This window comes from Cordyceps militaris (assembly GCF_000225605.1).
Source record: "Cordyceps militaris CM01 unplaced genomic scaffold CCM_S00006, whole genome shotgun sequence".
NCBI classification, from domain to species: domain Eukaryota; kingdom Fungi; phylum Ascomycota; class Sordariomycetes; order Hypocreales; family Cordycipitaceae; genus Cordyceps; species Cordyceps militaris.
The window spans coordinates 2,020,995-2,048,959 of NW_006271974.1; the positions used below are offsets into that span (position 1 = coordinate 2,020,995).

The following is a 27,965-nucleotide window of genomic DNA, read 5'->3' on the forward strand; positions in this document are numbered from 1 at the left end:
CCATCATCGCAATACGACAAGGCAATTTTATAGAGCGGAAAGACAAGTCGAACATGAATGAATCAATTGAGAGTGAGTAATGTACTTGACGTACCTCCGTGTACGGTTGCTGACCTGATGCAAGAGCCAACTCTTCATCTTGTAACCTCAATGCCCGCGTTAGCAATGCCTGTCCATGGGCGTACTTTCCAACGTCGTATGCAATTCATCAAATCTACATGTACACGCACTTTTCTGTTGCTTTTCCTCTGTTTTACAGCTCTTCGCGACCAGAGGCCTTGACAACCTCGTCCTTCTCCTCGAGGACAACCTTGCGGTCGCTCTCCCAGTCGAGGGCCTTGAGACGCTCCGACAAATGGGGGTGGGAGAAGTGGTAGCTGGCGTACATCCAGTCGGCGTCCATGGTGCTGAGGTTCTGCTTGTGGAGCTTGATGAGGGCGGTGGATAGCTCCGACTTGAAACCGAGGCCCAGGGCAAAGTCATCGGCCTCGAACTCATGCTTGCGCGAGAGCATGTTGAGGGCGAGCTGGAGGAGGGTATCCATGGGGGAAAGTGCATCGGAAAAGAGAATGAAGCCAATGACGATGGGGTGGACGTTGTGGAAACCGAAAGAGGAGTAGAGAGACTTGTTGTTGATAAAGACGGAGAAGAGGCTGAAAATGTAGAGCAGGTTAACCTGGGAGATGCCAAAGAGACGGGTGGTGTGGCCAAGCTTCCAGTGACCGAGCTCGTGAGCAAGAATGGCGAGGACCTCGTCTGTGTCGCTCTTCTCGAGCAGAGTATCGTAGATGACAATGTGCTTCTTCCAGGGAAGTCCGTAGAAGAATGCGTTGGAGTGGGCACTGCGCTTGCTGCCGTCGATGACGTACAGCTCCGAGAGGGGAAACTTGAACTTGTCGGCGAGGGCGTTGACTTTTGTCTTGAGCTCACCATCCTCGAGCGGGGAGAGCTTGTTGAAGAGCGGCTGAATGAAGATGGGGTAGGCGGTGATGGCGAAGAGCTGAATGCCGGCGGCAAAGGCCCAGAGGTAAAAGATGAAGCCGGTGCCCGTCTTTTGGATAATCTTGAGGAAGCCAGCGAGGATGGGGGGGACGATGACGGCGAGGATGAGGTTGGACTTGACCATGTCTGTAACGAAAAGGGCGGGGGTCTGCTTGTTGAAGCCAAACTTTTCTTCGAGGACAAACGTGCTGTAGAGCTTGGCGGGCAGGCCGAGGACCTGCTGGACGAGGACAAAGGTGAGGACGAAGACGATGGAGTGGCTAATCTCGCCGGTAAAGCGGGCGGGCGCGAAGCGCAGCAGCCAGTCGCCCGTCAGGGACCAGAGCTTGGGGAGGACGTCGTATTGGATGAAAGCAACATTTGAGATCTGGGACCAGAGGCCGTTGACAAGGCTGAACTGGGCCTTGGCGCGGCCGTAGGCCTGCGACTTGTCAAAGGTGTCTTGGGGGATTTCTTTGGCGAGGACGGCGGGGGGCTTGGTGGCCTGCAAGACGCGGTACTGGCGAAGGGTGAGGAGCGATTCGAAGATGTACTGGCCGACGGAGAAGCCGAGGATGAGCTTCTTCCATGGGAAGAGCGGGCGGTCGAGTATTTGCGCGAGGCGCTGGGAGATGGGAAAAGTTAGCTTGTGTGATGGGGACACGATGTGATCGCTGGAGGGGAGGGGAGGGGCTGGGCCAATTGGGCAAGCCGCATCAGTGGAATGAGGGAGGCCGGCGTACCTGGAGAAAGTCCATGATGACGGGTTAGCTGGTCTCGCAGCCGACGACGTCTGGACAGTGGTTTGATGGTGAAGATTGATGAAAGAGTTGACGTTTGACGCTGCGATGGAGCTCCTGGATAAGCGTCGGCGCGGCACGCGGCAGGCCAGGGTGTCCACTTGAGTTCGCGTTCCTGATTTCCCCACACTATGACGATGGCGATGCTTCTAATTTATACAACGACTACGATGAGTTGTGAGAAGATCAGGTGCATACTTCTACATCTATGATATTCCTGCTCTGTCAGAGCCCTGATAAACACACTAGGAGTTTCTTGCCCTCTCGAGCCGTCATGTTGCGCTCCCGGGATCTCCTCATGTCTACATGCCCCCATGCCAGGGGAGCGAGTGACCGCGAATAACGAGATCAACACATATGTTCTGCGCCGATTCGAAAGACAAAGAAACACCTACAACTGGACTCGGAATATTCAGCTACTCCGACCGAGTACGACACATGATTCAAGCCCAGCACCTCGCAAAACACCATGAGCGGCACTTGTCATATCCCTTCCATCCAGCGCCGTGTCTCACGGTACCCTAGGGCATGTAACGACGATTCCAGACACGCTGAAAGTTGCAGCATGTCAATCAATTGCGCTGAATGTGTGCACCAGCTCACTGTTAAAGGCAGTCCATGGACTTTACATAGCTGAAAATGCCCCTTTGCCTAGAACTCGACAAGTTTCTACTCTTGGCAAATTCGATTCATCAACGTCGCTCCTGAGATGGCGGTACGCACTCACCTGGGATTATTCCCGGTTACAATGCATACACCCCCCCAATAATACTCCATATGCGGCTATGCGGCTAGGCGGCTGCTTTTCTGCAGCAATGAGCCAAAGACTCAAGACTCGGGATTTTCAGCTGCGCCTAGGTGATTGTTGGGGACGAGTCCTCCGTGACAACATGACCATGTCCTACGAGTGTTACTATTGGAGTCTCGTTGAGCCGCCTGCTGCTTTGTTTTGCTTCTCGATACACTCATCGGTTCTCTCGCCCTCACCATGTATATCGTAATGGCCCACGACGCCCTTTCTTCTACTGTTGCTTATCTGGACAATCGCATGACCCGTCACCCGGTCTGTCTTCAAGAAGCGCTCGCGGCCGCAATCATAATTCAATGCCGTCGGGAGAACTCTGTCATGTCTCATCTCAATTACCCGCCAGTATGAATCCAACGCACCGCGATTTTCTGCTGGATTACCCATATGAGCATATTCTGGGCTAAATTCATAGCCATTTGTCCTTGTTGTATTTTGTCGCCGCTACTCCCACGCCCTATCGTGTCGACCTCGTCCTTGGACATGTACCTGCAGGTTCTCAGAAGTACCGGGAGAGGGAAGACAAGACTCAGACCTGACCACATTTGCCACTTCGAACTTGACAGGATATCAATTATGCTGAATCAATACAATAGCTTACGAACTTGCGGTATTGCCGGATAAGATACCCACACCGTCGCAACGGCTTCCTTGTGTCATATTCGTCAGTAGCTGCAGCTTTCGGGATGCTCGGCAGGAACCTGTGTGATGCGAAGCTAAATGCAAGCAAAATTCATCGCGGACCGATTATCTATAGGAGCGGACCAACGACGATTCACGCCGCCGTGATAGCGGACCGCCTTGATCTCCAAAGTGGCATCATCCCATATAGTCATACATACCTGCACCACAGCCTCCTTGGGCCTTGAAGATGTTAACATGTTGAACTATAGGATGTACGGCTACTCGCGTATTGCGATGATGACAGTTGTTTGCCGCAGCGGGGCCTTCAACGTGCCTGAAACTCGGCACAAGAAGCGCATAGCTACGCCCAAGGGCTGGTATCCGAAATCCGATATTCGGGCATTCCGCAATTCGCAAACAGGGTCCCCAAGCGCACGACCACAAACCACGCCACGATAGATGCACAGCAGGGGGGCAGCGGTTCGGCAGTTAGCCAATTGTGGACGTCTTGGCACCGATATGCTTCTACAACGATACGCACAGCTTTTAGCATTATGATTCTCCACGGCTTGTTTTATTATCTCGACAAACTCGACCCGGGCCTTTTATGCCAGCAACGCAATGGAGTCGCGTGATGAATTAGGCATTTGCGCTGTCAGGTCATGACTCGTTTCCGAATACTTGCAGTTTGCAATCTTGAAGATGGACAAAGGCACGACAGGATGATACCTGGTGACTTGGGATGCAAATACAGCCGACGACGAAATGTAATAAGTAGCAGCGCCGCCGACAGTCAAGGACAGTCATTAGCAACAACTGTCTTCCTACAGCTCCAGCAACCTACAGCAATCCGGACAAAAGACAACACCAGAAAAACCATGCAGCCTCATCTTCTCGCAGCGCTCCTTGCGCTCCGCGCTTTTGCGGCTCCCCAGTCAGCGGGTGAAGAGCCCTCTGTTGATGTCGACGGAATCGTGGTCGAGGACGGCGTTGAGCTTGACAGCAACTTCATCGTCGATCCCATCTTCGAGATCCTCTCCGACTACACCACCATGCCCGAGATCCAACCCCTGGCCTCCCGCCAGTCGCCCCCCAGCGACCCTTCGACCGTGACCGCCGAAGTGGCCTCCAAGATGAAGGCGCCCGGCGGCGGCGAAAAGGGCGTCTTTTACCGCGGCGACTCGCGCCCGCCCTCGGTCATCTTCAGCGAGGGATTCGGGCCCCAGGGCAGCGACAAGAGCCTGCGCAACCACCTCAGCTTCGTCGGCAACTCGGGCCTCGTCTCGCTCAGCCGGTCGCCCGAGACGGCTGAGTCGTACGCCTTTGGCCGCAGCGGCGAGAAGCTGCAGACTGGTTACGTCTACGTCATTGCTCCCAAGGACCTCCCGGACGGCTACTGGGTGCCCGGCATCTACGCCCCGGAGAAGAACCCGGCCGTTGCCCGTAACCAGGAGTTTGCCGTGGCCGGGTCCGTTCCCGCATCGAGCATTTCGCACGCGTACGAGGTGAAGATCGACAACCCGTCCGCCCGCGGAACCAAGATCAAGAACCACGACTATGCTCTCAAGAAGTCGCCTTCGTCCTTTGGCTTTGGCGTCAAGCGCGCTCTCTGTGACCCGGCCAAGTATACCGCAAAGGCCCCAACAGGTAGGTAGCCTTGTTTCAGCGAACCCGCAGCATACACTGTTGACTAAAATCATGCTACTAGGTCGTCGGGTCCGAACCAAGGTGTCCAGAAACTTCCGCGCCGGCGCCCGTGCTGGTGGCGCCATCGCTTTTGCGGTGCTCTCACCTTACGCGCACGACGTCCTGGATATGGTCAAGGCCTGGGACAACCCGGTCGGAAACGCCGTGAAATGGTTCGACAACTCCATGGCCAGCCTCCAGGAGGCCATTGGCGGCCCCCAGGTACCCGAGATTTACGGAAACACGCTCAAATTGCGCATGATTTGCTGGTTCCGCGGCGAGCAGCAGTGGAAGAACGCCGTCGACCATGCCTGCGACCGCCTTCGCAAGTCCGAGCAGCCGGCCCCGTCGCCCGAGAGCAAGAGGCTCAAGAGCGTCAACGATGTGCTCAACGTCTGCGACAAGGCGGAAAACCAGGACGTGTTGGTGCCCAACGAGGACATGAGGGGCGAGCTGCGCGAACGCTGCGAGGAGTTCCGGGAGAAGGCCAAGGAGCAGGATACCGCGTAGTACAAATGTTGAGATGAGCTCTCTGTTCTGCTGCCAACAGCATGATACAGTTGCTAGTTGCGGTAAACATGGTCTGCTATAACCTTTTCAGAGGTACCATTCAAACTAGACTGGACATTTTTCTTACATCTTTGTTGCACTATGAAATATAGACGAGAAAATAGTGGAACATTACGCAAAACTGCTGTTTAGCCGTTTCAAGACATTGGCAAGTGTAGTCCCAACATTACACAGTATTGATTGTGTGCTTGTGCAGCAGGCCATCGTGACAGGGTCGTTGCTTGGACCCTCAATCGATGTTTTGCACGTCTACCCACTGATGGGGCTGGCCAGAGAGTAATATTACCGATGTCGGGTATTGATGTCTTGGCAAGAATAAAATATCGATAATGTCGGTCGTGGAAGAGGCATCTCTAAGGAAGCATGGCTCCACGTCACTGAAAATTACGAACGAGAGCATTATTTGGAAACTGACAGGTCAAGTTTGATTGAAAGCCAAAGTTGGTCACATTTGATTCATGGAAACAAGTTAGACACGGTTACACAACATTCGACGATTGGAAAGACCATGACTGTCGAACTGAGTAGTGCTCGTCTCGAATCACGCTGCACACGACTCGTCGCGCCCACAGTCGGGTTATCGGCATTTCGTGGATTGGCTGAGCGCACCGCCGGGCAGTGGTGCAGGACCAGGTTTCCCCTGTCCGCCCCAGCTGCGGATCAGGGAAAGAATACGTGGCGGCGAGGATATATTTCTGTTCATGTGCTTTGAGGAGGTCAAGTCCACGAGCGTGCCGAATCCAGTAGAGAAGCTCCCAAGCTAGTTACGAATGGGTTCGTAAGCTCGCTCTGCTTCTCCAAGAAACCTCAAAGCCGCGCCAGTGGAAGGGAAACTAGAAACGACGGGAATCTTGGCCATATAGAAAAGCTACAATTCGAATTCAGAGAAAGACAGCGGAAAATGACCTAGGATCGTCGTCGACAAGGTGGCGGCGCGGTAACATGGATTGTCGAGAACCGCAGCAATGGCCGCAGTAATAACTAATTATACTTTGCACATGCGCCCATTTCCCCGATCCGGATATCTACCGACGGTTATAACTACCGGTGTCGGCCAATTGCGTTTCAGGGTCCTTTTACCCAGTTCCCTCCATAAGGCATGACAAAGACCCTGTCAATCATATATACCCTTTGGCCCCCCCCCGCCATCCACTAGGTAATAAGCCACGATATCCGAAAAAAAAAAGGCTTTAAACTGACTGATAATCAGCTAACAGGCAAACCACTTTTTATCAAGGGGGCAAAATTGAACGTTTATTAAGTTGTCAAAGTGGGCACTTCTCGAGTAGTCTGAACGGCCGGAAGGAAGCCGGTGTGGAGCCGGGCGGAGGGCCGAGATAGCGCCCGGCGGCCGCTAATAAGAGAAAAAAAAAAAACCTCGTTTGCGCGATTGTTGGCGAATGGGGTTCACCATGATTCCGAGAAAGCGGACTCGGTGCTGGGCCCGCGGACGTCGCGCGCGACAGGGGGGGACAAAGACTATCGTCCGTTTGTGGCTCCGACCGTTGCGGTGCAAGGGCCGGCAATGAGAGGAGCCACAAAGAGACCCTGGAAACGGGGGCCATTGTATCCGTACGGATATACCATGTATCCACTCCATTGATACTCTCAAGTTGGGGGTCACCTGTCAATGTCTGCTCGAGTCCCCCCGTTGTGGCCCATGAGTCCAGGGTTATGGCAAGGCGGGCCGAGTTGAATTGCAGCGCACAGCCCAAGCAACACTGTCCCAACACGTCACAACTCGGGTCCTCGAATCGTACGTCCATTGGCAATCTTGCACTTTGTTCAGTATTAGCCAAATGACTTTCCCCTAGCCAAGCTCTGCCGTCGAGGCCACCGACAGCGCTGTCCAGGGCCACTGCTGGCCAGGATTAGGAAGTACTTCTCGACCACGACAATCGGGCTTCAATCTTCCAGCAGACATCAGCATTGCAGCAGTAGCCTTGGTCCGCCCGATTTGGCCCTGGTCAAGATAACCAGCGTCTCATACAATTTGGGACAACAGGAACAAGCCTCCCGAGAGGCTGTTTATGGACTGCCTGCTCTGTTGTGAGTAAATGACACGCATATTTGAGGTAACTTGCTCATTTTCAAAAGGGACAATCGCAAGTACTGGAGTTGTGAAGTCAATCCGCATGAGAATGCGGCTCAAGTATTATTCAGGAATGCTATCCGCGCTTGCCACCACACTTCTTTCCTCGCTTCTCCTCTGCTCCTCCGAATAGAGGTATAAAATGTGTATTTAAACAAGAAGGATACAAAAGCAAATCAAGCAAATCACCCTAGGTCCAGCAACTCCAAGAATGCAGCATACATCAATATACAGAGTTCCTCTAGCCAACTCCTTCGATGCTTGTGGTAATTCACGACACCTAAGGCTCGCGGCCCTCATCCGCGCGATGCGCCGCCGTGAGTTTCTTCCAAAACGCCTCGCGATCAGCCGCGCTGAGATGCACAGGGTCGCGGCCCGAGAACGCCTGGTCGATCGTGATACCGAGCATATCGGAAATCATGGGGTTATCCTGCAGGAACGTGGTTGTGGAAAATATAGAGTCTTGCGCCGTGCTGAACTTGGTCCAGTCAATCGTGATCGTTGGACGCGATACGTCGTACGTGCGCATCACGGCCTCCTAGTGTCCGTTGATGGCGGCACTGCCGGGCGGTATCGGAGGACGCTCCGGCCCATACGGTACTTTATTCGGTGCAAGGCCGGGCTGCGGAGGTTGTGGTTGTAATTTTGGCGGCGTCTCCTCTTCTGTGTCGTCCGCGTCGCTATCGCGGCCCTCTTCCTCGTCATCCTCCGAGTAATCGCTCTCTTCGGCATCCTCGCCGGGGTCCTCGCCATTCTTACAGCTTTCCAGCGTGGATTCCATAGCTGACGGGACTTTGCGGCCCTGTTGCTGCATCTGTTGGATGATGCTCATAAGCTTCTCCGTCTTTCTGTCGGCTATGTCCATCTTGTTCTTCCAGTGCTGTCGCTCCTCTGCCATTCGAATAATGTTGGCTGCTGTAGCTTCCTTTTGGCGCCTGAGTGCCTCATTGTCCTTTTCAAGACGTTTGCATTTTTTGGCCTGATCTTGCATCTCTTTGCGTTGTCTGGCGAAAATATCGTCTCGCTGGTCCAGGGCAGACTTGACCTGTAGACTGTGTCAGCAAGTCCAAAAAGAGCAGACACGTCAAATTTACATTACATGCCTCGCCGAGCTTATCAATATACGTGTTAAGTTCTGTGCGAAGCTGCGTCTCGCTCCTCGATAACGTTTGCACTTGTGTTTGCAGTTGACGCATCTTTGCCAGTTCAGCCTCGGTGGCCTTTTTGTCCCGATCGAAGCGAGAGAGGTGGTATTGTAGTTCGATCTCCTTGGTTCGCATTTGGGAGTGAAAATGCAACTCTCGGAGCTCGTACTGCTCAATGAAGGATTTGAAGCGAACTCGGAACCTGTACGTGTTAGCGGGAGGCTAATGGGTTCCAAAACAAGACATACAGCTCTTCCATCTCCATATCTACAACTTGCTTGCGTGGGATATCTTTATCTTCTTGATATCCCTCGAGCTTCGAGAGCAGGGTGGCGTATTTCTCGTCCCATGATAGGGTGTTGCGCTTTTGAATGGCTTGGAGTTCCTTGTTTTCGTTCTAAAGAGGTCAGCGACTGGTAGAAATGTGCAACTGACGAAACGGGCCGCAAACCTTCATCTTGTTGTTATCCCTCTGTAATTCACGACACAGCTTCTCCAGCTTCTCTTTGAGTCCCACTGTCTTGCTGAGCTCAGTACGGTTGATGTCACGCTCTTTTTGTAGGATATCACCACGTTTCCTGTTCTTTTGGTTTTCCTTTTCTAAGCGTCGCATATCCGCTAGCAGTTCGCTAGACCGCTTCGTTAGATGGTCAATCTTTTGTGAGTCGTCCATTTTGGAAATTTGCTGCACGAGGTCGCGGGTCGCGCGCTTGACTTCTCTTTCTATAATCGACGATTATTAGCAGCAGCTTTTAAAGAGAAGACTGCGAGTGTACAGCGCGCCGTACCTATTTCAAGCTCTTGGTCCTTTTCGCCGGCCGCGTCCTGCTCCAGCTGCGAGATGCGAGCCGCCAAAAGTCTCGAGGCTTCGTTTGAGTCAAGACCCTTTCTCGCCTTGCTCTTTTTCCCTGAGGGAGGCGGTAGCTGGTTGGAACCATCGTGGCCGTTGGAAATGGCCGGCTCAGCGTGCGTCGCTGGCATGGTCGGCTTCGTGTGCGTTTAGTCGTATTTTGTCGCACGGAAGGCTAACCGTCGGCGTTATGGCATTGGAAGATGATAAGGCTACCTCGGATAGAATGATTATGGTCGCAGTCGCCGCCGAGAGCCCAGGACCGGGCTGCTGTGGGCGAGATCGTCGAGATGGGAGGCGGAGGTTCTCCTCGTCCCGACGTGAGCGGACCGAGTTGAGCGGAGCAGCAGAGGCCGAGCAGCAGGGGGGTATAGTGCCAGCTGGCGCTCAGCAGTCGATTTAGGTCGCAGTAATTCAGTCAGTTTAGTTAGTGCGGACTGTCGCTGAAGGCTATTAGGCTGGGCAATGGATGTTGACGACGTAGTTTTCTACGATGCACGACTTTGGCTAGTGCCTCGAGTGGACTTGAAGAGCGGCGCCTGCGTGCTGCAGCTGGTGGGTGAACGAATGTCCAACCCAAACGGGACAATGACTCGCTGCTATAACAGTCGGCTTCCTTGAGCCCGCGCCCAGTCCAATATGTATCGAGCTGCCCTTGGTGCTTGCTTCATTCATTCACCATCTAGGCCATTTAGGTAGTTACTATAAATTAATTCGTCTGTAATTCAGTACACTTTATCGTCTGCACTTGTCCCAAGTCAGGATACTGATTAGTACCTAGGCTAATGAGATACCACATGCCTGAGTCAACATGGATAAGAGGTAGCTTCTGCTTTGGACATGAACAGTGCGGAATAGACTAAATTTCATTTATGCTTAGCATCACAATGCGCCTTGTCCTGTGGAAACACTGCTTCAATCTTGCTCTTATCTTGCCACTCCTGGCCGTTTAAAGCGGCGATGAAATGCTGACTAACAGTACAATGACGTCCAACCCATGCTTCAAATTTCCAGCACCAGTCATTGTTCTTGAGCGCTCGGATACTCTGGTCGTCCGTCTCTCACCCTCCGTTAACCGCCGTCGCAGCTTGATTCATTATGTTGCGCAATGCGGCCCGCAAGGCCGTGACCGAGCTATCACAGTACCCCAAACCAGGTTCCAAACTGCACGGCTTCACGCTCGTCCGATCCAAACATGTCCCTGAGCTGGAGCTCACGGCCTTGCACCTTCAGCATGATAAAACTGGTGCCGACTACTTGCATATTGCGCGTGAGGACAGCAATAACGTCTTTTCTATTGGCTTCAAGACGAATCCCCCAAACGATACGGGAATTCCCCACATCCTCGAACACACGACGCTCTGTGGCAGTGAAAAGTGAATGCGCAAACGCAGAAGCAGGTATCGCATTATGCTAACCTCAAGATAGATATCCCATTCGCGACCCATTTTTCAAAATGCTTCCTCGAACCTTGTCAAATTTCATGAATGCCTTTACGGCGTCGGATCACACGTTTTACCCCTTTGCCACTACCAACGCCCAGGATTTCAAGAACCTCATGTCTGTTTACCTCGACTCGACACTGCATCCTCTACTCAAAGAATCCGACTTCACACAAGAGGGGTGGCGCATCGGCCCTGAAAATCCACTGGCCACGGATGAGGAGAGCAAGAAGCTTGTTTTCAAGGGTGTCGTCTACAATGAGATGAAGGGCCAGATGTCCGATGCGGGATACTTGTACTATATTCGATTCCAAGACCACATCTTTCCCGACATCAACAACTCTGGCGGCGATCCTCAAAAGATTACCGACCTCACATACCGACAGCTAAAGGACTTTCACGCTGAACACTACCACCCCAGTAATGCGAAGCTGTTTACATATGGCGACATGCCCTTGGCCGATCACTTGCAAGACATTGATGCGCGATTGCAGGCGTTTGAGAAAATTCAGGCCGATAAAACGATTCACGAGCCAATAGTGCTCTCTGGACCAAGAGATGTTACATTGGCCGGCCCCTTTGACCCCCTGGTTGATCCAGATCGCCAATTCAAGACCTCTGTCTCCTGGATCATGGGAGACACTACCGATGTTTTGGAGTCATTCTCACTTGCTCTTTTGTCTAGCCTTTTGATGGACGGATATGGCTCGCCGCTGTATCGTGGTCTTATAGAGACTGGCATGGGTGCTGACTGGAGTCCCAATTCTGGCTATGACAGCTCCGCCAAAAGAGGAATCTTTTCCATCGGACTCACTGGTGTACAAGAAGCAGATGTACCCAAGCTCAAAGCCAAGGTCCAAGATATTTTGCGCGACGTCCGCGAAAACGGCTTTGATCAGGGCAAGATTGACGGGTCACTGCATCAGCTCGAGCTGTCGTTGAAGCACAAGACTTCGAATTTTGGCTTCTCTATGCTCAATAGACTCAAACCCAAGTGGTTCAATGGCGTCGATCCGTTCGAATCCTTAGCCTGGAATGACACAATCACTGGATTCCAGGCCAAGCTGGCGAAAGGCGGTTACCTGGAGGGGCTGGTTGAAAAGTACATGCTCAATGACAATACTCTCACATTCACCATGACGCCATCAGCTACATTTGGAGAAGTATTGGTCAACGAGGAAAAGGAGCGCCTGGCGGACAAGATTGCTGAGGCAGTCCAAAACGCTGGTGGTGAGGAACAAGCCCGCGCCGCCTTTGAGCAGCAGGAGCAGGATCTCCTGGTCGAACAAAACAAGACAAATACGGAAGACCTTAGCTGCCTGCCGACCGTCTACGTCAAGGACATTCCCCGAAGCATCGACCGCGTCACACTGCGCGACGAAGTGAACGAGGGTATCTCTATCCAGTGGCGTGAAGCCCCCACCAACGGTCTGACTTACTTCCGTGCCATCAACACGATCGAGGGTTTATCAGATGAGTTGCGCCAACTTATTCCACTCTTTACCGACAGCATCATGCGTCTAGGTACTAAAGACCAGACTATGGAGCAACTGGAGGATCTCATCAAGCTCAAGACCGGTGGCGTGTCTGTCGGGTACCACTCTACCGCTTCACCGACCAACTTTGAGGAGGCCCACGAAGGCATCATCTTTACCGGCATGGCGCTTGACCGAAACGTACCTGTCATGTTTGAGCTACTGCGCAAGCTTGTGCTAGATACCAACTTTGACAGCCCCGATGCGGCGCTTCGCATCCGCCAGCTGCTACAGGCGTCCGCCGACGGCGTCGTTAACGACATTGCCTCATCGGGGCATAGATTCGCCATGAACCACGCCGAGTCCGGCTTGACGCGGGCTGCCTGGCTCCGTCAGCAGGTGGCCGGTCTGTCGCAGGTGAAGCTCATCACTTCGCTCGCGGGCCGCCCAGAGTTTGACCAGCTCCAAGATGTGATTGCCAAACTGAAGCAGATCCAACATCTTGTACTCACAACGGGTAAGCTCCGCGCCGCCATAACCTGTAGCGGCGAAAGCGTCGCCGGCAACCTCACATCACTGCAGACGTTTACTCGCGGCCTGCAGCCGCAGCTGCCACAAACAGCCGGGGGCGTCCTCACGCTCCCAAAGACGAAGAAGACATTCTTCCCGCTGCCATACCAGGTATACTACGGCGGCCTTTCTGTGGCAACTACGTCGTATACGCACCCCGACGGCGCGTCCCTGCAGATCCTGTCGCAGATGCTCACGCACAAGCACCTGCACCACGAGATTCGCGAGAAGGGTGGCGCGTATGGCGGCGGGGCCTACGCCAAGCCGCTCGACGGCCTCTTTGGGTTCTACTCGTACCGAGACCCGAACCCGCAAAACACGATCCGCATCATGCGAGACGCTGGGCGATGGGCGGCGGACAAGGCATGGAGCGACCGGGACCTGGAGGAGGCCAAAATCTCCGTGTTCCAGTCGGTGGACGCGCCAAAGGCGGTCAACGAGGAAGGCATGGGCCGATTCCTGTCGGGTGTCACCGAGGACATGCGCCAGGCCAAGCGCGCGCAGCTGCTCGACGTCTCGCGCGAGCAGGTGCAGACGGTTGCCGACCAATACCTAGCGCGCGCGGTGGACGGCGGCGCTGAGCGTCTCTCATTCCTCGGCGAGAAGAAAGCCTGGGTGGACGGCAGCTGGACCGTGGAGGAGATGAATGTGCCGGGCGGCGGTGCAGAGTGATTGACTTGTTTTTCAGCAGTGTACGATATGAACCAGGGGGGCACAGTGTACCAACAGAGGCCATAATGACGAGGCGGGCCAGAAGAAAGACGGAAATGTGTGTACAGTTTAGAGGTATATTTTTTCTTGGCATAGACCGACAAAAATTTACGACTCTTCTCCCAATGTCGACGGATTACTCGACAAGATGCTGCTAGTGCAGAACAAGGAGCTGAGCGGCTGTGATGATGTGACTCGACAAGATGCTGCTGGTGCAAGGAGGGGGAATGGCGGGGTGTGATGATATGACGCGTTCAGATACGATACGCCTTTCTGTCGATGGGAACTCCGGTTTCCGTCGTCCATGGCAGAGAGGCCACAGAGCAACGCAAGAGCAAACACGAGGTTTCCGGTTTTGTTTTCCTTTCCCTGCTGGACGATCCTGGTGCTTATGATGGTTCTTTTTCCACTTGCTTTTCTTTTCGTCTCTTTTGCGTCGCGCTTCTCGTCCTCGCTGTGACCAGTTTACGACTCCGCCTCGTTGCTGCGGGCTGGGTTGACCGACCGCAACGGTCAACAAGCAGCAGACGATGGGGCCAGGGGGGCGTGAATTGCCACACATGGCGGAATGGAGGCCTCCTTTTTTTCGGTCTACGCGGGTGGGCTTGGAGCAAGACATTTCAAGAGACGAAAAGGGGATAGCGGAAATTGATACTGGAGGTGCTGGGAGGAAGTCTTGGGGAGGGGAAAGAGGCCAGGGAAAATCGCTCGTTCTCTCAGAGCCGGGGATCGCAGAGCATTGAATTGCCGGACTAAAGAACAGAGTACATGCCGAAAGAGAGCAAGAGGATGACCAGGCAGGGCAATAAGGTTACGATTGGGGGGAGGGGTCAAACAAAACAATGATGAGCGATGGGACAGTCAACGGGCTTGGGTTGCAACCCCGAGAGGCGTTTCGGCGATGAGGGGAAAGAGGGAGGAGATGTTCGAGTAAGCGTCGCGATCCCACGATGTCGAGGGGGGTGAAAGGACAGCAAAACGAATCGGTCGGTAATTATGAGTCCCGGTCGTGACAGAAGGGATACTTTGCGACGACGGCGTGGCGTGCATGGTTCATCAAGTAGAATTCGGTAGTCGAGCTTGTAGTATGAGACCTTTTTTCTCCTGGCGTCAAAAGCATGAGTTGTATGAGGTATTAGTGCTGTTGCAAGCCTGCAGTTTTCGACTAGTCCATGCCAGGACGTCAACACGGACTGGACGGAACACATGACGTTTTGGCCTTTTTGTTTTGACAAACTAGTTAGTGAACAATCGCTCTGGTACATGTAGACGTGCGTCACTTGTCGACGCCGGTTGGTCCAGGTTGGCCCCAGCACGTCAAGCGATGTCGCCGCTGTCGCGTGAGAGTGGACGAGCCAAGGCCCAAGCTCCCTGGCAGGTCGATCGGGCCATGGTGCCGGGCAGAGAGTCTGTGCGTTTTATGCCGATGATGGCCCTTTCGATTGAGGGAGAGGTGAGGGAGCGTGTGGCCTGTCCGGATGTAGGGTGCCGATTGACGAAAGGCTATTTTGGGTAACGAAAAAGTAAGGGTAGTAGTAGGTAGCGTCCAAGGTTGCGACGCGTGGCGACAATGATGTGCTAGGGCCTAGGCGGTGCTGGAGGCGGCAGCCGAGAAGGGTGTACATGATGGTGTTGTATGTTTGAAGGCGAGGGTGAGGCTCTGGCTACGGTGAATTTCGAGTCTCTAGTTATTTAGTCGCTCGTGGTTCTCGATCAGGTAAGCTTATCAGTCAGAGTGCAGACCTGGCAAGCCACCACGCCGGGCGGGGGGGGGGGGGGAGGATGCGAGACCCGATTTCGACAGGGTAACATGGAAAATGTTTCGACACATGGTCATTGTCCGAGGAAGGCTAGGGTTGCATTGGGGCACGATTCAGTCGGGGGGCCCGGATCGCCAAGCATCGGCTGGGCGGCATCGGGACGTGGTTGCGCTGGCTGGCTCTTGGGCCGCTGGGATGTGGCAGGTGCATAGATTCATCATTAGAAACTATCGACACACAGGCATCTTTTGCTTCGCACGTTGGGAAAAATCGGTGGTGCGACGTGTCTTGGGTAGTAGTATTGCGTGCATCTTGCAGGCGTTGCATTGGAAGCTGGTAACAGTGGTCCGCGGGAGTCAGTCCATGGCCATACTTTTGGGAGCCCTTTGGGCCGACGACGTGCTTGTAGCATCGAATACGGTATCCTGTGCATCAGAGGCCGGAGGCATCAGAGCGGGAGGTCAAGACGCGGGTGCAACAAGCTCAAATAGAGCCTATACGTAGGCTCGTTTATCAAGTTTTAGAAGGTGACGCCACGGCGTGGCTGCAAGGCTGCGGATAATGTGTTGAGCTCACCCGTTTCAGCGCGTGTGCGGTGCGGATAGGGCATCCGGAGAGAGGCTTGCATATGCGGGCGAGATAAGGATGGGAGTGCCGGTAGGTCGTATGTAGAGGGTTGGTGATGATAACTACTGGTGCTGTTCGGCTTCCTTTTGGCGGTTCTAGTGGGGGAGGGTGGGTGTCCCAACATTGATGAGCACGGCGCTGAGAGTTGAGCTCGGCTTGTACCTAGCCAAGAAATGGACTTGACAGCAAAGGGAAAGATGCTGACTTGTCTAATTCCCGCATAGTGATTGACCGAGTGTCATACTATCCGTTTGCGCGTGTTGAAGGGCAGCACAGCCTGGTTCGCCACGAAGTCGTTTGCTTTGCGCAGACAGCACTACAGGCGGGCGAGCAGCCGGGCAGTGAGTGGGTGCATGTGTCTCGGAAAATGGTTCGTGTAGAGGTGCAGGGGGGTGGTGAGAGTACGTACGAGTTCGGGTGAAGTTGTTCGGGCAGCGGTACGGATAGTCAGGTACGGATGCCGACCGTGTATTTTGGTGGTCAGGTTCAGCCACAGTTGTGGGTGCGATGGTCTGCTGGAGGAGCCAGTTAGAAAAGCAAAAAACCAATCTGTGTGTCGTCTTTTTCGTGGCGGGCGTTTTCGACAACGTATGACTGGCTGACCGGCGCTATATTTCTGGGTCTTTCAGCGGCCTCGATGGGCGTTCCAGGCGCAACCCGGCCTAGCCTCCCGCGCTGCGCTAGCTGATCAATCAGGGCCGCTGCAGCCACTGGAGGCAGCTGTAAGGGGGGCGCCGAGGCACTAACAATATGGTGAGTCTTCGTCATCAACGAGCCGTTCCCAGCCAGCGCCCAAGCCCGGCCGTGAAAAAAAAAATTCGTGCTTCTGCCCTGTCCAGCCCACACTCCCCCGCCATAAGCCTCCATCCAACCTTGCTCGTTTCGTTTCCCACAGTTCGTCCTTTTTTTGCTCCGACACAACACACCGTGTCCTCGCAACATTATATTGCACCACCACCTCCCCCCAATTACGCTCCCGCCTCCTTTCTAGCTCTTCTCTAGCTCGTCCGCTTTCCAATCGTCGTCCTTGCGAAATTCCCGCACGGTTAGTTCCTCCCCCGCGGCAAATGGCGCATCCTACCAATGCTCGTCCGCTGTGCCCGTTGCTCCCCCCTCCACCGCCTCACCACCACCACCCATCACGACATTACCGCACGGCCAGCACCAATCACAATCAAACCACCGGCCCGAAAGACTTGACACACTGCCTCATCCAGACCGTTACATTCACGGCTTATTTCTGCCGTTTTGCCTTCTCTCCTGGTCCCTTCATTATTTGTTATTCACACCTCTCCATCTCCCCCGAGCACATGCGTCATGACTCCACATGAAAAAACTTGACCGCTGACCAACTCTCCTTTCACAACAACAGGCACCCCATCACCGTTCACCATAACAAACCCGTCTGCCCGATTTCTATAAAAATATCGTCCCCGAGACTCTCGCCTTAGCCTTTGGGTTCGACTCGAAAGGCACCACTCTCACCACGGCTCCCCAGGCCGTCGTCCACTTCGCCGACAAAAATTTCTGCCTTTGCAAGCATACTCACATCATCAACGCCATTCCTCCTCCCCAGCCCGCCTGCCGCTGCCTCTAGCCTGCCCAACCAGCCTCTCTTGACTCCTGGTGACTTGGATCATCAACCTCCTCCCCCGTTTTCACACCAATCCCACCAGCTGCCGCATAGGAGGAGTTCTGAGGTTCTTCCTCTGACCGAGGAAGAGTCGAGAAGGCCTCGCCAGTCCGCTGAAGGAAACGTTTGTTATATCCTTCGCCCACCCTAACAAACCTTTCCCACCACCGGCTTTTACAACTTGCAACAAATATTCATATTTGTTCTGTCCTCCAACAACTTCAATACCTCGGATATGACAATGACGACGGCCGTCTGGGACCATCATGTCGATCCCATTCACCAACCTCCGTTTCTAGCCAAGAGGCTCCCCGTCCACTCGGTGGCCTCTCGCGATGGCCCTGCCATTGCCAAGCAGCTCATTGGCAATGCCCTTGCCCGCCGTGTCGAGGCCGTCGACCACGAGCTCTGCGAGCCTGGGGATGAGGACACTTTTTTCGTAGCCGATCTGGGCGACGTTTACCGTCAGCACCTGCGCTGGAAGAAGAATCTCCCCCGTGTTCGTCCTTTCTACGGTACGTTCTCAGTTCCGGCCGCGCTCGTCTCTTCTCCTCTCGGCCTCTCCACGCTCGTCTCTTCCGTCTTCCCAAAACGCTAACTTGTGTAGCCGTCAAGTGCAACCCCGACCCCATGGTCCTCCGTCTCCTTGCTGCCCTCGGCACCGGCTTCGACTGCGCCTCCAAGACCGAAATCGATCAGGTCCTCGCCATGGGCTGTTCACCCAACCGCATCATCTATGCCCAGCCCTGCAAGACCAACTCGTACGTCCGCTATGTCAAGGCTGTCGGCGTCCGCCAGATGACCTTTGACAACAGCGACGAGCTCTACAAGATCGCCAAACACTTTCCCAACGCTGAGCTCTTTCTGCGCATTATCACCGACGATACTTCCTCGGCCTGCCGCCTCAGCATGAAGTTTGGTGCTCCCATGGACACCACTGATGGTCTCCTCGCCCTCGCCAAGGAGCTCGGCCTCAGCGTTGTCGGCGTCAGCTTCCACGTCGGCTCAGGCTCCGCCGACCCCATGGCCTACTACCACGCCGTCAAGGATGCCCATCTCGTCTTCCAGCAGGCTGCCAACCACGGCTTCCACCTTCGTACCCTAGACGTCGGCGGCGGCTTCTCCGGTGCCACCTTTGAGGTCAATGCCGCTGTCCTCAGCGGCGCCCTCGACGAGCTTTTTCCCGCCACCAGCAACGTCGAAATCATTGCCGAGCCTGGTCGCTACTACGTCGCCTCGGCATTTACCATTGCCTGCAACGTCATTGCCCGTCGCGCCGTCGACGACCCCACCACCGGCGTCACCTCTTACATGATGTACATCAACGACGGCGTCTACGGCAATTTTTCCAACATCATATTTGACCACCAGCACCCAGTTGCCAAGGTCCTGCGCCGCAACGGCGAGACTGTCTACGACACAGCTATCACTGGCCCCGCAGTTGACGGCATCGAGTACTCGATCTGGGGTCCTACCTGCGATGGCATCGACCGCATCACCGATAGCACCCGCTTCACCCACCTTGTCGACGTCGGGGACTGGCTCTACTTTGAGGACATGGGCGCCTACACCAAGTGCTCTGCCACCCAGTTCAATGGCTTTTCCAACGCTCACGACGTCATTTACGTCTCCTCTGAACCTACCATCAATGCCCTGATGGGCATGTAATGTGCTGGAACAGGAAACATAGCATTGCCATGTTTACGATGTAGACACACTATTAAGTTGCGCATTCTTGTATGGGCAGGAAATTGCCCACATTTTGGATTACATTTTCGTCGTATAGACTTGCCGAAGTTAATATCAAACACTCAATTCAAATGTGGTAGCTGTGATGATGAAATGGGTGTTTGCACTTTGATGCGCATTAGTGTAAATCATGTAGCAGTAATGCTGTTAGTCTCAAACATAGTTCGGCTCACGCGTATTTCGGGGGTTTACCCAGCTTAAAAACGAAAGAGTGACAACTTCTCTAGTCGAACCCCACACTTCATGCGCTACCCAGAGATATTCCTCAGCAAAGAATCAACACAACATGGCAAGTCATCTGCTCTATGATATTACACGCCTCAAAGCCAATACATCATAACAGCCAAAGCGAAAAGATGAAAGAAAACGCCCAAGAACTCCATGCCGGCTTCCCTGGTGCTGCTGTAGGGTACGTCACCACCCACCACGCTCAACTACCGCGGAACAAGAACTGCATGTCCTCGGGCGTCAGCGACTCCATGGCCTTGGCGTCGCCATTCACAGTCGAGTGTATCATGCTCGTCTTCTTCTCCTGGATTAGCACCATGCGGCTCTCTACCGAATCCTCGATGCACAAGCGTGTAATCGTGCACGGCCGGGTCTGCCCGATGCGGTGACACCGGTCCGCCGACTGCCACTCAGCCGCCGGGTTCCACCATCTGTCACACAAGATGTTAGTAACACATGTACACATGGCGATGGACCGCAAGGGATGGGACGTACGGATCGACAATGAAGACGCGAGATGCTTCCGTCAAGTTCAGCGCGACACCGCCGGCTTTCAGCGACACGAGAAAGCACTCTACGTCTACGTTGTTCATGAAATGCTCAATCGAGGCCTGGCGCTGCGCAGGCGTCATGCTGCCGTCCAGCATGACCGTGGTGATGCCCGCGCGGCGCAGGCGCCACTCCACCAGCTGCAGCATTGTCGTAAACTGCGAAAATATGATGGACTTGTGAGACGCGTTGTCCGACCGCAGCTTGTGCAATTCGTGAACGAGAAGCTCAATTTTGGAGGATGAAGTCCAATTATCCATCTTGATACGATTAATAATCGAAGACTTCTTCACCATAGACTGATCTTGCTCAATCTCGGGCTGCTCCAGGTCAATAGACAGCGGGATGTGGCAGCGCGGGCAGTCGGGCTCGTCAGTGGAGTGTATGTAGCTCGCAACGCAGGACCGGCAAAAGTCGTGCTTACAGCGGCTGCGCACCGTGTCCTCGGCCGGCTCGTCGCAAATGCAGCAGATAAGAACGTTCTGTCCGCCCTCGGCATTCTTCTTCAGAATTAAATCGGGATGATCCGCGACTTGACGCATCTGCATGATGAGGCCAAAAATGTTGGCGTAGTTGTTGAGCAGGACACCCTGATGAACATAAGTGTCAAATTTGCGCTGCCCATTCGTCATGATACTGCCCGCGAAGTCGTTCTCCTCCTCGCCAAAGAATTGCCGATTGACAAAGACCTCCTTGACAGGCAGCTCCATGGCGTTGGTGTGATCCTTCTTCAGCCGACGGAGCATGATGCGCGTTGTCATCAGTCGCAGCTTGCGGAATGCCTCGCGTCCAGGGCCAAAGTTGCCAAACTTTTGAATTGGGTTGAGAAGCTCTTGGTTAAAAACCGATACATGCTGCATGCCGCCGTGGCCACAATTGTGACACCGGTGGTCTTCGTCCATGTCCCACTCCAGGGTAGAGCAGGGACATTGTTTGCATAGGTACGAAGCGAACGGTTTGATGTTGAGAAATCGGATGAGAGAAAAGAGCTCGCCGATTCTGTTTTGGAGCGGAGTTCCCGTTAAGCACCAGCGATAGTTGGTCTTCAGAGCAAAGCATGCCTTGGCTGTCATTGTTGTTCGTGTCTTGATGCAATGGGCTTCGTCCAAAATAATGCGATGGAAGTGGATGGCGTGGATTACGCTTTCTGCTTTGTAGAGCCCGTCCTTGCGCTTAAAGCCACGTTCCTGCTTTCGATAAATAGACTCTAGACTGTTGTACGACATCATAATCACGTCGTACTTTTTCAAGTCTTTGATTTGCATGCCCTTGGTCTTGGCGTTTGTGCCGTGAAAGACGAACGTCTTCAAGGTCCCATCAGTGTAGGATTTTATTTCTGACTGCCATTGCATCAAAGCAACTGGGGGCACAAGCACCAAGGTAGGTTGCTTGGCAGGATAGTCGGACATGATGAGTGACACGGCTTGAATCGTTTTGCCCAGACCCATTTCGTCGCCGAGAAGGCCGCCACGCCACTCCCGCTTCTCCATCTCCTTCATCCAAGCAAGGCCTTCAAGCTGAAAGGGTTTGAGGCGACGTGAAATAGTGGTGGGTTGTTCTGCCCTGCCTGCGTCGATTTCTGGCAGATTTTCCAGGTCTGTCCACATATCCAGAAGCTCTGGGTGATGAGCCTCAAGACGATCTCGCTCGGTTTGGTCTCGGCGCTTGTTTCCACGTCTGTAAGCCTTGCGCGAGGCAGTGATTCTCTCAAGTTGAGCCCTTTCGTCGAGAACAGCGGCTTCGTCAAAGGGCTTTTTTGTGGAAAGGTCGGACAAATACGAAGCATCAGAGTCCTCGCTAGCAATGCTGATGGCGTCTGCATTACTCGCACCTCCAGATTTGAGCGACTTGTTTCTGCGGCTGCTAGGACCTGAACGATGTGCCAAGACCATCGGCTGCTTTCCTTTGGACTTGGATGACGGTTCGCCATCGCTAGAGCCTTCAAATATTGAGTCGTCTAGGTCACTGAGTTTATCGGAATCGGATATCACAAAGGAGGGGTGCTGCTGATGTGTAGTAGTATCAGCGATACCAACGTCATCAAAAGCAACAGCAGCGGCGATTTCTGCGTCCATATCAATGTCTGAAGGTGAATCGGCTTCAGAATCTGAAATCACTCGGATCTTCTTTGAGTGGCGGCGGGAACCACTGGAAGTATCGGCGCGCGCCCTCTTTGCTGGCCAACTTTTGCAGGGTTTGTCAATTATACCGCCGTTTTTGTCAGTATATTGCAAATGATTTGGGACAGTTGTTGTCCAGGAAGGGGTCTTGGCATATTCCTCGTCTTGAAGTCTCCGGGCAACTTTGGCATCTGGGGAGTGATCAGAGAAGGCCTCGTCATCATCAGAGTCGTCAATAAGATCAGCGCGACGCTTGCCCTTTGAGTTGAGAGACAAGCCGCTTGTGCGCACGGCACGTTCTCTCTCCGCACGACTTTGGGCGGTGGGGACTTCAATAACAAAGGATGCCCGCTTGTCAGGTGAGTTCCCAGCCTCATTTGACAGTGGTGTAGGCATCATGCTGGTGGCAGGAGTAAAGTCGCTAGCCTCATCTGTAGTAAGCTCTGCAGGCGTAGTGGCGGAGGAAACAGTTTCGCTGGGGGGCGCGTGAGCAACAGTCTGACGGAGATGAGTAGCGTTGCTGCTGGGAATGGAGTCTGTGACTGATGGTGCCCGTGAGGAGTTCAAGCTTGCACGAAGAGATGATCGAGCAGACCGCCTGAGACCATTGCTAGCTGTAGTGCAGATCAGAGAATAGAGTGTTAGCGAAGCCTAAAGAGGGCCATCGGTAGATAATTCACGTACCAGTTACCGGGGTGGAGGCACCGCCGGATGCTCGAGCAGGTTGCATCTTGTGTTGTCTTTGAAAAGAAGAGAATACAGAGATCACGAATAGCAGACCGCTGTGAAGATTCAGGTTGTGCCGATGCGTCGGTTCTGGAGCGCGAAAGATTGGTTAGGGCGACCAACCAGGGAGCTCAGATACCCGGCGGTGGCGAGCAGCGACGAATTGCCCGTAGCGATTTAGATACAATTGCCAGTCAAATGGAGCCAGCAATGCAGGATACTATTAAAGAAAGGATGGTCAGAGCCGCAAATAGAACTGAGGATGAAAGTGTCGCATGCGTTTGAATGGGTGTGATACCGTGAATGGTGGCTTCGTTTCTTTTTGCTGCCACCGTGACTGACTTACTGCCTAGCACAGTGCCAATAATGACGACTTAGTCTCCCACTTTACACGATTGCACGTGTGGGGCCTGAAAAACTAAAGAGCCAGTGTATTCAGGTACGCCACACTGTGCGCCACGCACAACACCCCGCGATTTGGCACAGCCCTAGGTGAAGTCTACAGTGCGAATTACAGTTTTTTCTCGAGCCGATCACGTGACACCGTGTTAGAACCGCGAGGAAGTGCTTGACACGCTACGGCGTTTGCACTTGGCTACATTCAACTCATGAGCGCCACTGTGCTCTTGCCTATAGTTAGCCTTGGACACACTCGCTCTTTCCAAATTTCCAACCTTTCTTCGCCGCGCTGCGGGCGACATATATTTACTATCAAGTAAGAAGGGGTAAAGATTGTTTAGCATTCAAGATGTCAGTTTATGGTGCATTTTCAAACTCAGAGATAATTCCTAACCGTGCCGACAGGGTCCGGAGGCGATCGGCCCCAACTCCCACGGATGACGCTGAGCAAAATAATTCTCCCAGGCGGACCAGAAATATTACTGGACCGTATGTCACCTACAAATTTCGTGCCATTTTCGAGATTTGCTAACCGATAGAAGACAATCGGCCTTGACGGACTTTTTAGCTGTCAGTCTTGATACATCACCTCATTCTGCCCGGCCCCGTCGCTAACAGCTTCCAGGCGCATAACATCTCAGCAAGACAGATTCGTGATCTTGCCGATTCCCGGCGACAGGCCGCAGCGAACCAGACGCGCGAAAACGGTGATTCATCGGCAGTAGCGGAGTCGAGTACTACTGCAAGCCAACATGCGCCTGCTGGCAAGAATGCCACCAAGAAGCAAAAGGAAGAACGAAAGGCCATCGAGAAGATCAAGGCTAGCAAATCATTCAAGAAGCGCAAGAGGCGCGGCAACGACGATGAAGACGAGGATGACCTTGCGCGAGCCATTTTTGAGCAAAGCCATGCGCCCTTACCTGGCCAGATGGACAACTGTGAAATTTGTGAAAAGCGCTTTACCGTCACCCCGTATTCTGTGGCTGGGCCCAACGGGGGTTTCCTGTGTGCTCCCTGTGGCCGCGAGATAGCCAAAGAGCGAGAGGGACAGAAACCGAAAAAACAGCCTCGCAAGCAAACGGGCGGAATTGGGGCACGTCGAGCCACGCAAAGCCGAATTCTCGACGGTGATGTGGGAACTAAGAGCCTGGCCACGCTTTGCGTTCAAACTCTGGCAAAGAATGTGGACATGGCCGAGAGCTTGGGTGATCTACCGCAACACCTCATTGACAAAATTGGGCGCATTCTTTCAAAGCGCCGACTACTCAAGCCAGAGACTCTACCGCTTTTCGTTCGTCCGAATACCGATGTACTGCACATCTATGACGGTGCTAGGCTGGGTGAAAATGACCTCATGAGCATTTTCCAAGTAGCGACCAAGTTAAGACACTTCAAAGTGCGCTGTGCGATTCAGTTCAAGGACGAAGTAATGGACTACCTGCTATCACGCGATACTTGCCTGGAAACATTTTATCTGCATGGTGCAAATTTGCTGAGTGAAGCAAAATGGCACGAGTTTCTGGCTGCGAAGGGTGCCGAGCTTCGAACGCTTCAGGTTTACTACACGGATTTGCACTTTGGAGATGACACCATTGTTGAGCTAAAAAAGCACTGCCCACGACTGCAACGGCTCAAAGTGGCAAACAATCAGAAACTTACTAGCAAAGGTGTCAAGGCAATCAGCGCCCTCACCTCCCTTGAACATCTCGGCCTTCAACTTCACCACAAAATCGCATCAGCAGACCTGACCGAGTGTATTGCTGGCGTCGGTGCAAATTTGCAGACATTGTCATTGAAGATTTTTCCAGACGCCGGAGACGAAGTTTTGATGGCAATTCACAACCACTGCCGATCGCTCACCAAGCTACGAATCACGGATAGCGAAGCTATGACTGATGCCGGCTTTGTGAAGCTTTTTACCGGGTGGGAAAACCCCGAGGTGGCATTCATTGACCTTCAAAAGTGTCGGCAGATCGACGCTGCTCGTCCGCGCGAGAATCCGGAGAATATAGGTCTTTGCAGTGAGGGATTCAAGGCACTCATGGCGCATTCTGGGCCGAAAATCCGACATCTCAATATCCATGCCTGCCGGCACATCTCGCGCGAGGCCTTCGAGGAGGCCTTTAGAGAACACACATTGTATCCGGAGCTACGCTCATTGGAGATTAGCTTTTGCGAAGAGGTGACGGATTTTATTTTGGGCAGTATATTCCGAGCCTGTCCAAACATTAAGGACGTCAACGTGTTTGGATGCATGAAAATCAAGGATGTCTTGGTTCCACGAGGTGTAGTTCTGGTTGGCGTGCCGAATGCATTGGGTATGGTGACAGAGGGCATTCACTAGAGCCATGGGCTGATGGGAAGGGACACGACTGTTGTCACCCTAATTTGAGAGATATTTGAGCTTTTGTAGTATGGGAAATGTAAACGGTCGCAGTTGAAGGAGAAGATTAGGATTAATGACAACTTGTGCTGACGCAGTCACGGTTCAAGCTTGCTACGAATGCGGCAAGAGGGATAGGGCCTCTGTTGTAGAGAGAGACAACTAAACTTTTTCAATATTCTGTCGTTACAGAAGGCCGGAAAGCATGGTGTAAGAAGGAAAGCAGTGGTCGGTTGGGAGGTGTGTAGATATGTAGTCAGTCTATCATAAACAAGGAAACATAAGGTGTACTATATACAAAAGAAAAACTGGATAAACAAAAAAGTATGCCAAGTATGTGCTCGTTTGAACTATGTACGATGCGCTTTTTCATAGGTATGTACCTTCCATCATCAACATTGCGGTTTCGCGCCAATGCTTGGTCGGCCAGTTCGCGGACCGCGTCACATGGAAGCTTATTTTTGCAGCCTATTTCCCACCGACCAGCGCCTGGTCCTGCTGGCTCCATTTGGTGAGGCGCTGCTTGAGTTCCTCGTCGGACGGGCCATCCTCGCGCTTCCACCGGATACCCAGCGGCGCGCAGTCGGACGTGTCGGTCAGGTAGTGAAGGTGGGCGAGGATGTCGAAGCCAAAGGTGCCGGCGTTGCACTCGATGCTCGCGATGCCCGGGCAAATCTTGACGTCGGTCGCCTGGTACTTGTTCTGCAGCGCGCCGCCGTTGGACAGCCAGTACTCGGTGCCGCCGTGGCGGTAGCCAAAGATCATGGGCGGCAGGCGCGGGACCGGGTCGTCGGTGTGCGTCATGCGGAACAGCCCGCCGCCCGGCTGGGCTCCCGAGAAGGTGGAAAACACGTCGTTGCCGACGCGCGGCGCGCCAAACGTGTACACGTCGGCGGCGAAGCCCGCGCGGCGCAGGTACGCGCCGCCGAGCGCGGCCACGGCGCCGCCGAGCGAGTGGCCGGTGACGACGAGCCGGTAGCCCGGGTGCGCCTGCAGGCCCTCCTTGATGGCGGCGGTGGCGGCGACGGCGATCTCGCCCCATGCGTCGGCGAAGCCGCTGTGCACCTGGCAGCCGGCGGCAAAGTCGCAGTCGCGCCTGAGGAAGAGCACGTCGGTGACGAAGTTGCGGATGTTGTTGCTGCCGCGCGTCGCAAAGACAATCTCCCGACGGACGTTGTCGACGGCGACGTAGCTGGCGATGCCTGTGTTGCTGCCCTGGAACGTGCGGAGGATGGTGGCGCCGTTGCGCATCACGTCGTCGCACTCGTCGCCGCAGGAGACGGCCGCGCCGGGCGAGGGGCCGACGGCGTTGCAGTAGGCGGCGGCGGCGTGCTGGGCGTAGAACCGGAAGTTGTTCATGGAGTTGTCGTCGAGAGTGGCGGCTGTCCGGTGTTAGTGAGAGGGACTTGCAAGAGGAGGGGGGGGGGCATTGTCTTGGTACAGAGCATACCTCTTGATTCCATGGTGGAAAGGTAGTTGGCCATGGGACTGGCTGCCACGGCCGAGGCGAGGGAGAGGAGGGCGACGCGCATCTTGTCGGTGTAAGTGAGACAAAAGTATGTAACCCGCGAGAAGTAGGAGTGAGGATTTGGTTTCTGAAGCTGCTGGTAGAAACCTGATTCTTCATGGACTGGCTAGTGTCCTTATATACACAATCTCAACGGCCATTCTTACTCCCCCCGGTCTGAGCCTCTCAATATCGTCTCGACCCAAACGCGGCACATTGGTTCCCGACGCACCGGCAAGACATAATCATTGCGCTATCCCCGCACTCCTGCGTAGCCTCTATTCGCAAATCTGCTCGCCGGAAAGGGAGGAAAGAGGACAGTCAAGGCCGTGGTCATGCGATAGCCCCCCCGCCGGACATGGGCGCTGCGAGTTCTTGGCCCCGACTCTGCAGTGTGGTGAGGAGAAGTGCACGATAGACGGAAAAAAAGTTGCCGGGGGAGCTACGTTTCTGGTGCCGGGGTACCTTTCCTGGACCGGCATAGCCTTGTTGATGATTAGTTAGCTGGCGTTGGTGAGTTTGCATCTGCAAGG

General features: G+C 53.9%; 9 protein-coding genes across 9 annotated transcripts; 4 read left to right on the forward strand and 5 right to left on the reverse strand.

Moving 5' to 3' along the window:
* Positions 1-253: 253 nt before the first annotated feature.
* Positions 254-1,739, reverse strand: CCM_07901 (CaaX prenyl protease; the record flags this gene model as incomplete). The annotated part of the gene is made up of 2 exons (XM_006673041.1): positions 254-1,606; positions 1,725-1,739. 2 exons carry the CDS (start codon positions 1,737-1,739, stop codon positions 254-256), a joined length of 1,368 nt encoding a protein of 455 aa, XP_006673104.1.
* Positions 1,740-4,088: 2,349 nt separating this feature from the next.
* Positions 4,089-5,406, forward strand: CCM_07902 (uncharacterized protein; the record flags this gene model as incomplete). Its single annotated transcript, XM_006673042.1, has 2 exons — positions 4,089-4,857; positions 4,919-5,406. 2 exons carry the CDS (start codon positions 4,089-4,091, stop codon positions 5,404-5,406), a joined length of 1,257 nt encoding a protein of 418 aa, XP_006673105.1.
* A 2,690-nt stretch (positions 5,407-8,096) lies between these two features.
* On the reverse strand, positions 8,097-9,684 carry CCM_07903 (alpha-taxilin, putative; the record flags this gene model as incomplete). Its single annotated transcript, XM_006673043.1, has 5 exons — positions 8,097-8,603; positions 8,653-8,905; positions 8,952-9,100; positions 9,155-9,426; positions 9,492-9,684. The coding sequence occupies 5 exons, from the start codon at positions 9,682-9,684 to the stop codon at positions 8,097-8,099; spliced, it is 1,374 nt and encodes a 457-aa protein (XP_006673106.1).
* A 967-nt stretch (positions 9,685-10,651) lies between these two features.
* Positions 10,652-13,712, forward strand: CCM_07904 (mitochondrial presequence protease; the record flags this gene model as incomplete). The annotated part of the gene is made up of 2 exons (XM_006673044.1): positions 10,652-10,929; positions 10,982-13,712. 2 exons carry the CDS (start codon positions 10,652-10,654, stop codon positions 13,710-13,712), a joined length of 3,009 nt encoding a protein of 1,002 aa, XP_006673107.1.
* A 504-nt stretch (positions 13,713-14,216) lies between these two features.
* Positions 14,217-17,005, reverse strand: CCM_07905 (uncharacterized protein; the record flags this gene model as incomplete). The annotated part of the gene is made up of 7 exons (XM_006673045.1): positions 14,217-14,242; positions 14,312-14,342; positions 14,407-14,503; positions 15,032-15,254; positions 15,751-15,936; positions 16,383-16,454; positions 16,684-17,005. The coding sequence occupies 7 exons, from the start codon at positions 17,003-17,005 to the stop codon at positions 14,217-14,219; spliced, it is 957 nt and encodes a 318-aa protein (XP_006673108.1).
* A 1,001-nt stretch (positions 17,006-18,006) lies between these two features.
* CCM_07906 (ornithine decarboxylase) lies at positions 18,007-19,439 on the forward strand (the record flags this gene model as incomplete). The annotated part of the gene is made up of 2 exons (XM_006673046.1): positions 18,007-18,286; positions 18,379-19,439. 2 exons carry the CDS (start codon positions 18,007-18,009, stop codon positions 19,437-19,439), a joined length of 1,341 nt encoding a protein of 446 aa, XP_006673109.1.
* Positions 19,440-19,950: 511 nt separating this feature from the next.
* CCM_07907 (DNA repair protein RAD16) lies at positions 19,951-23,147 on the reverse strand (the record flags this gene model as incomplete). Its single annotated transcript, XM_006673047.1, has 3 exons — positions 19,951-20,179; positions 20,244-23,031; positions 23,102-23,147. 3 exons carry the CDS (start codon positions 23,145-23,147, stop codon positions 19,951-19,953), a joined length of 3,063 nt encoding a protein of 1,020 aa, XP_006673110.1.
* A 744-nt stretch (positions 23,148-23,891) lies between these two features.
* Positions 23,892-25,886, forward strand: CCM_07908 (DNA repair protein Rad7; the record flags this gene model as incomplete). Its single annotated transcript, XM_006673048.1, has 3 exons — positions 23,892-24,031; positions 24,085-24,112; positions 24,168-25,886. 3 exons carry the CDS (start codon positions 23,892-23,894, stop codon positions 25,884-25,886), a joined length of 1,887 nt encoding a protein of 628 aa, XP_006673111.1.
* A 507-nt stretch (positions 25,887-26,393) lies between these two features.
* On the reverse strand, positions 26,394-27,457 carry CCM_07909 (lipase precursor; the record flags this gene model as incomplete). Its single annotated transcript, XM_006673049.1, has 2 exons — positions 26,394-27,307; positions 27,376-27,457. The coding sequence occupies 2 exons, from the start codon at positions 27,455-27,457 to the stop codon at positions 26,394-26,396; spliced, it is 996 nt and encodes a 331-aa protein (XP_006673112.1).
* Between the last annotated feature and the right edge of the window lie 508 nt (positions 27,458-27,965).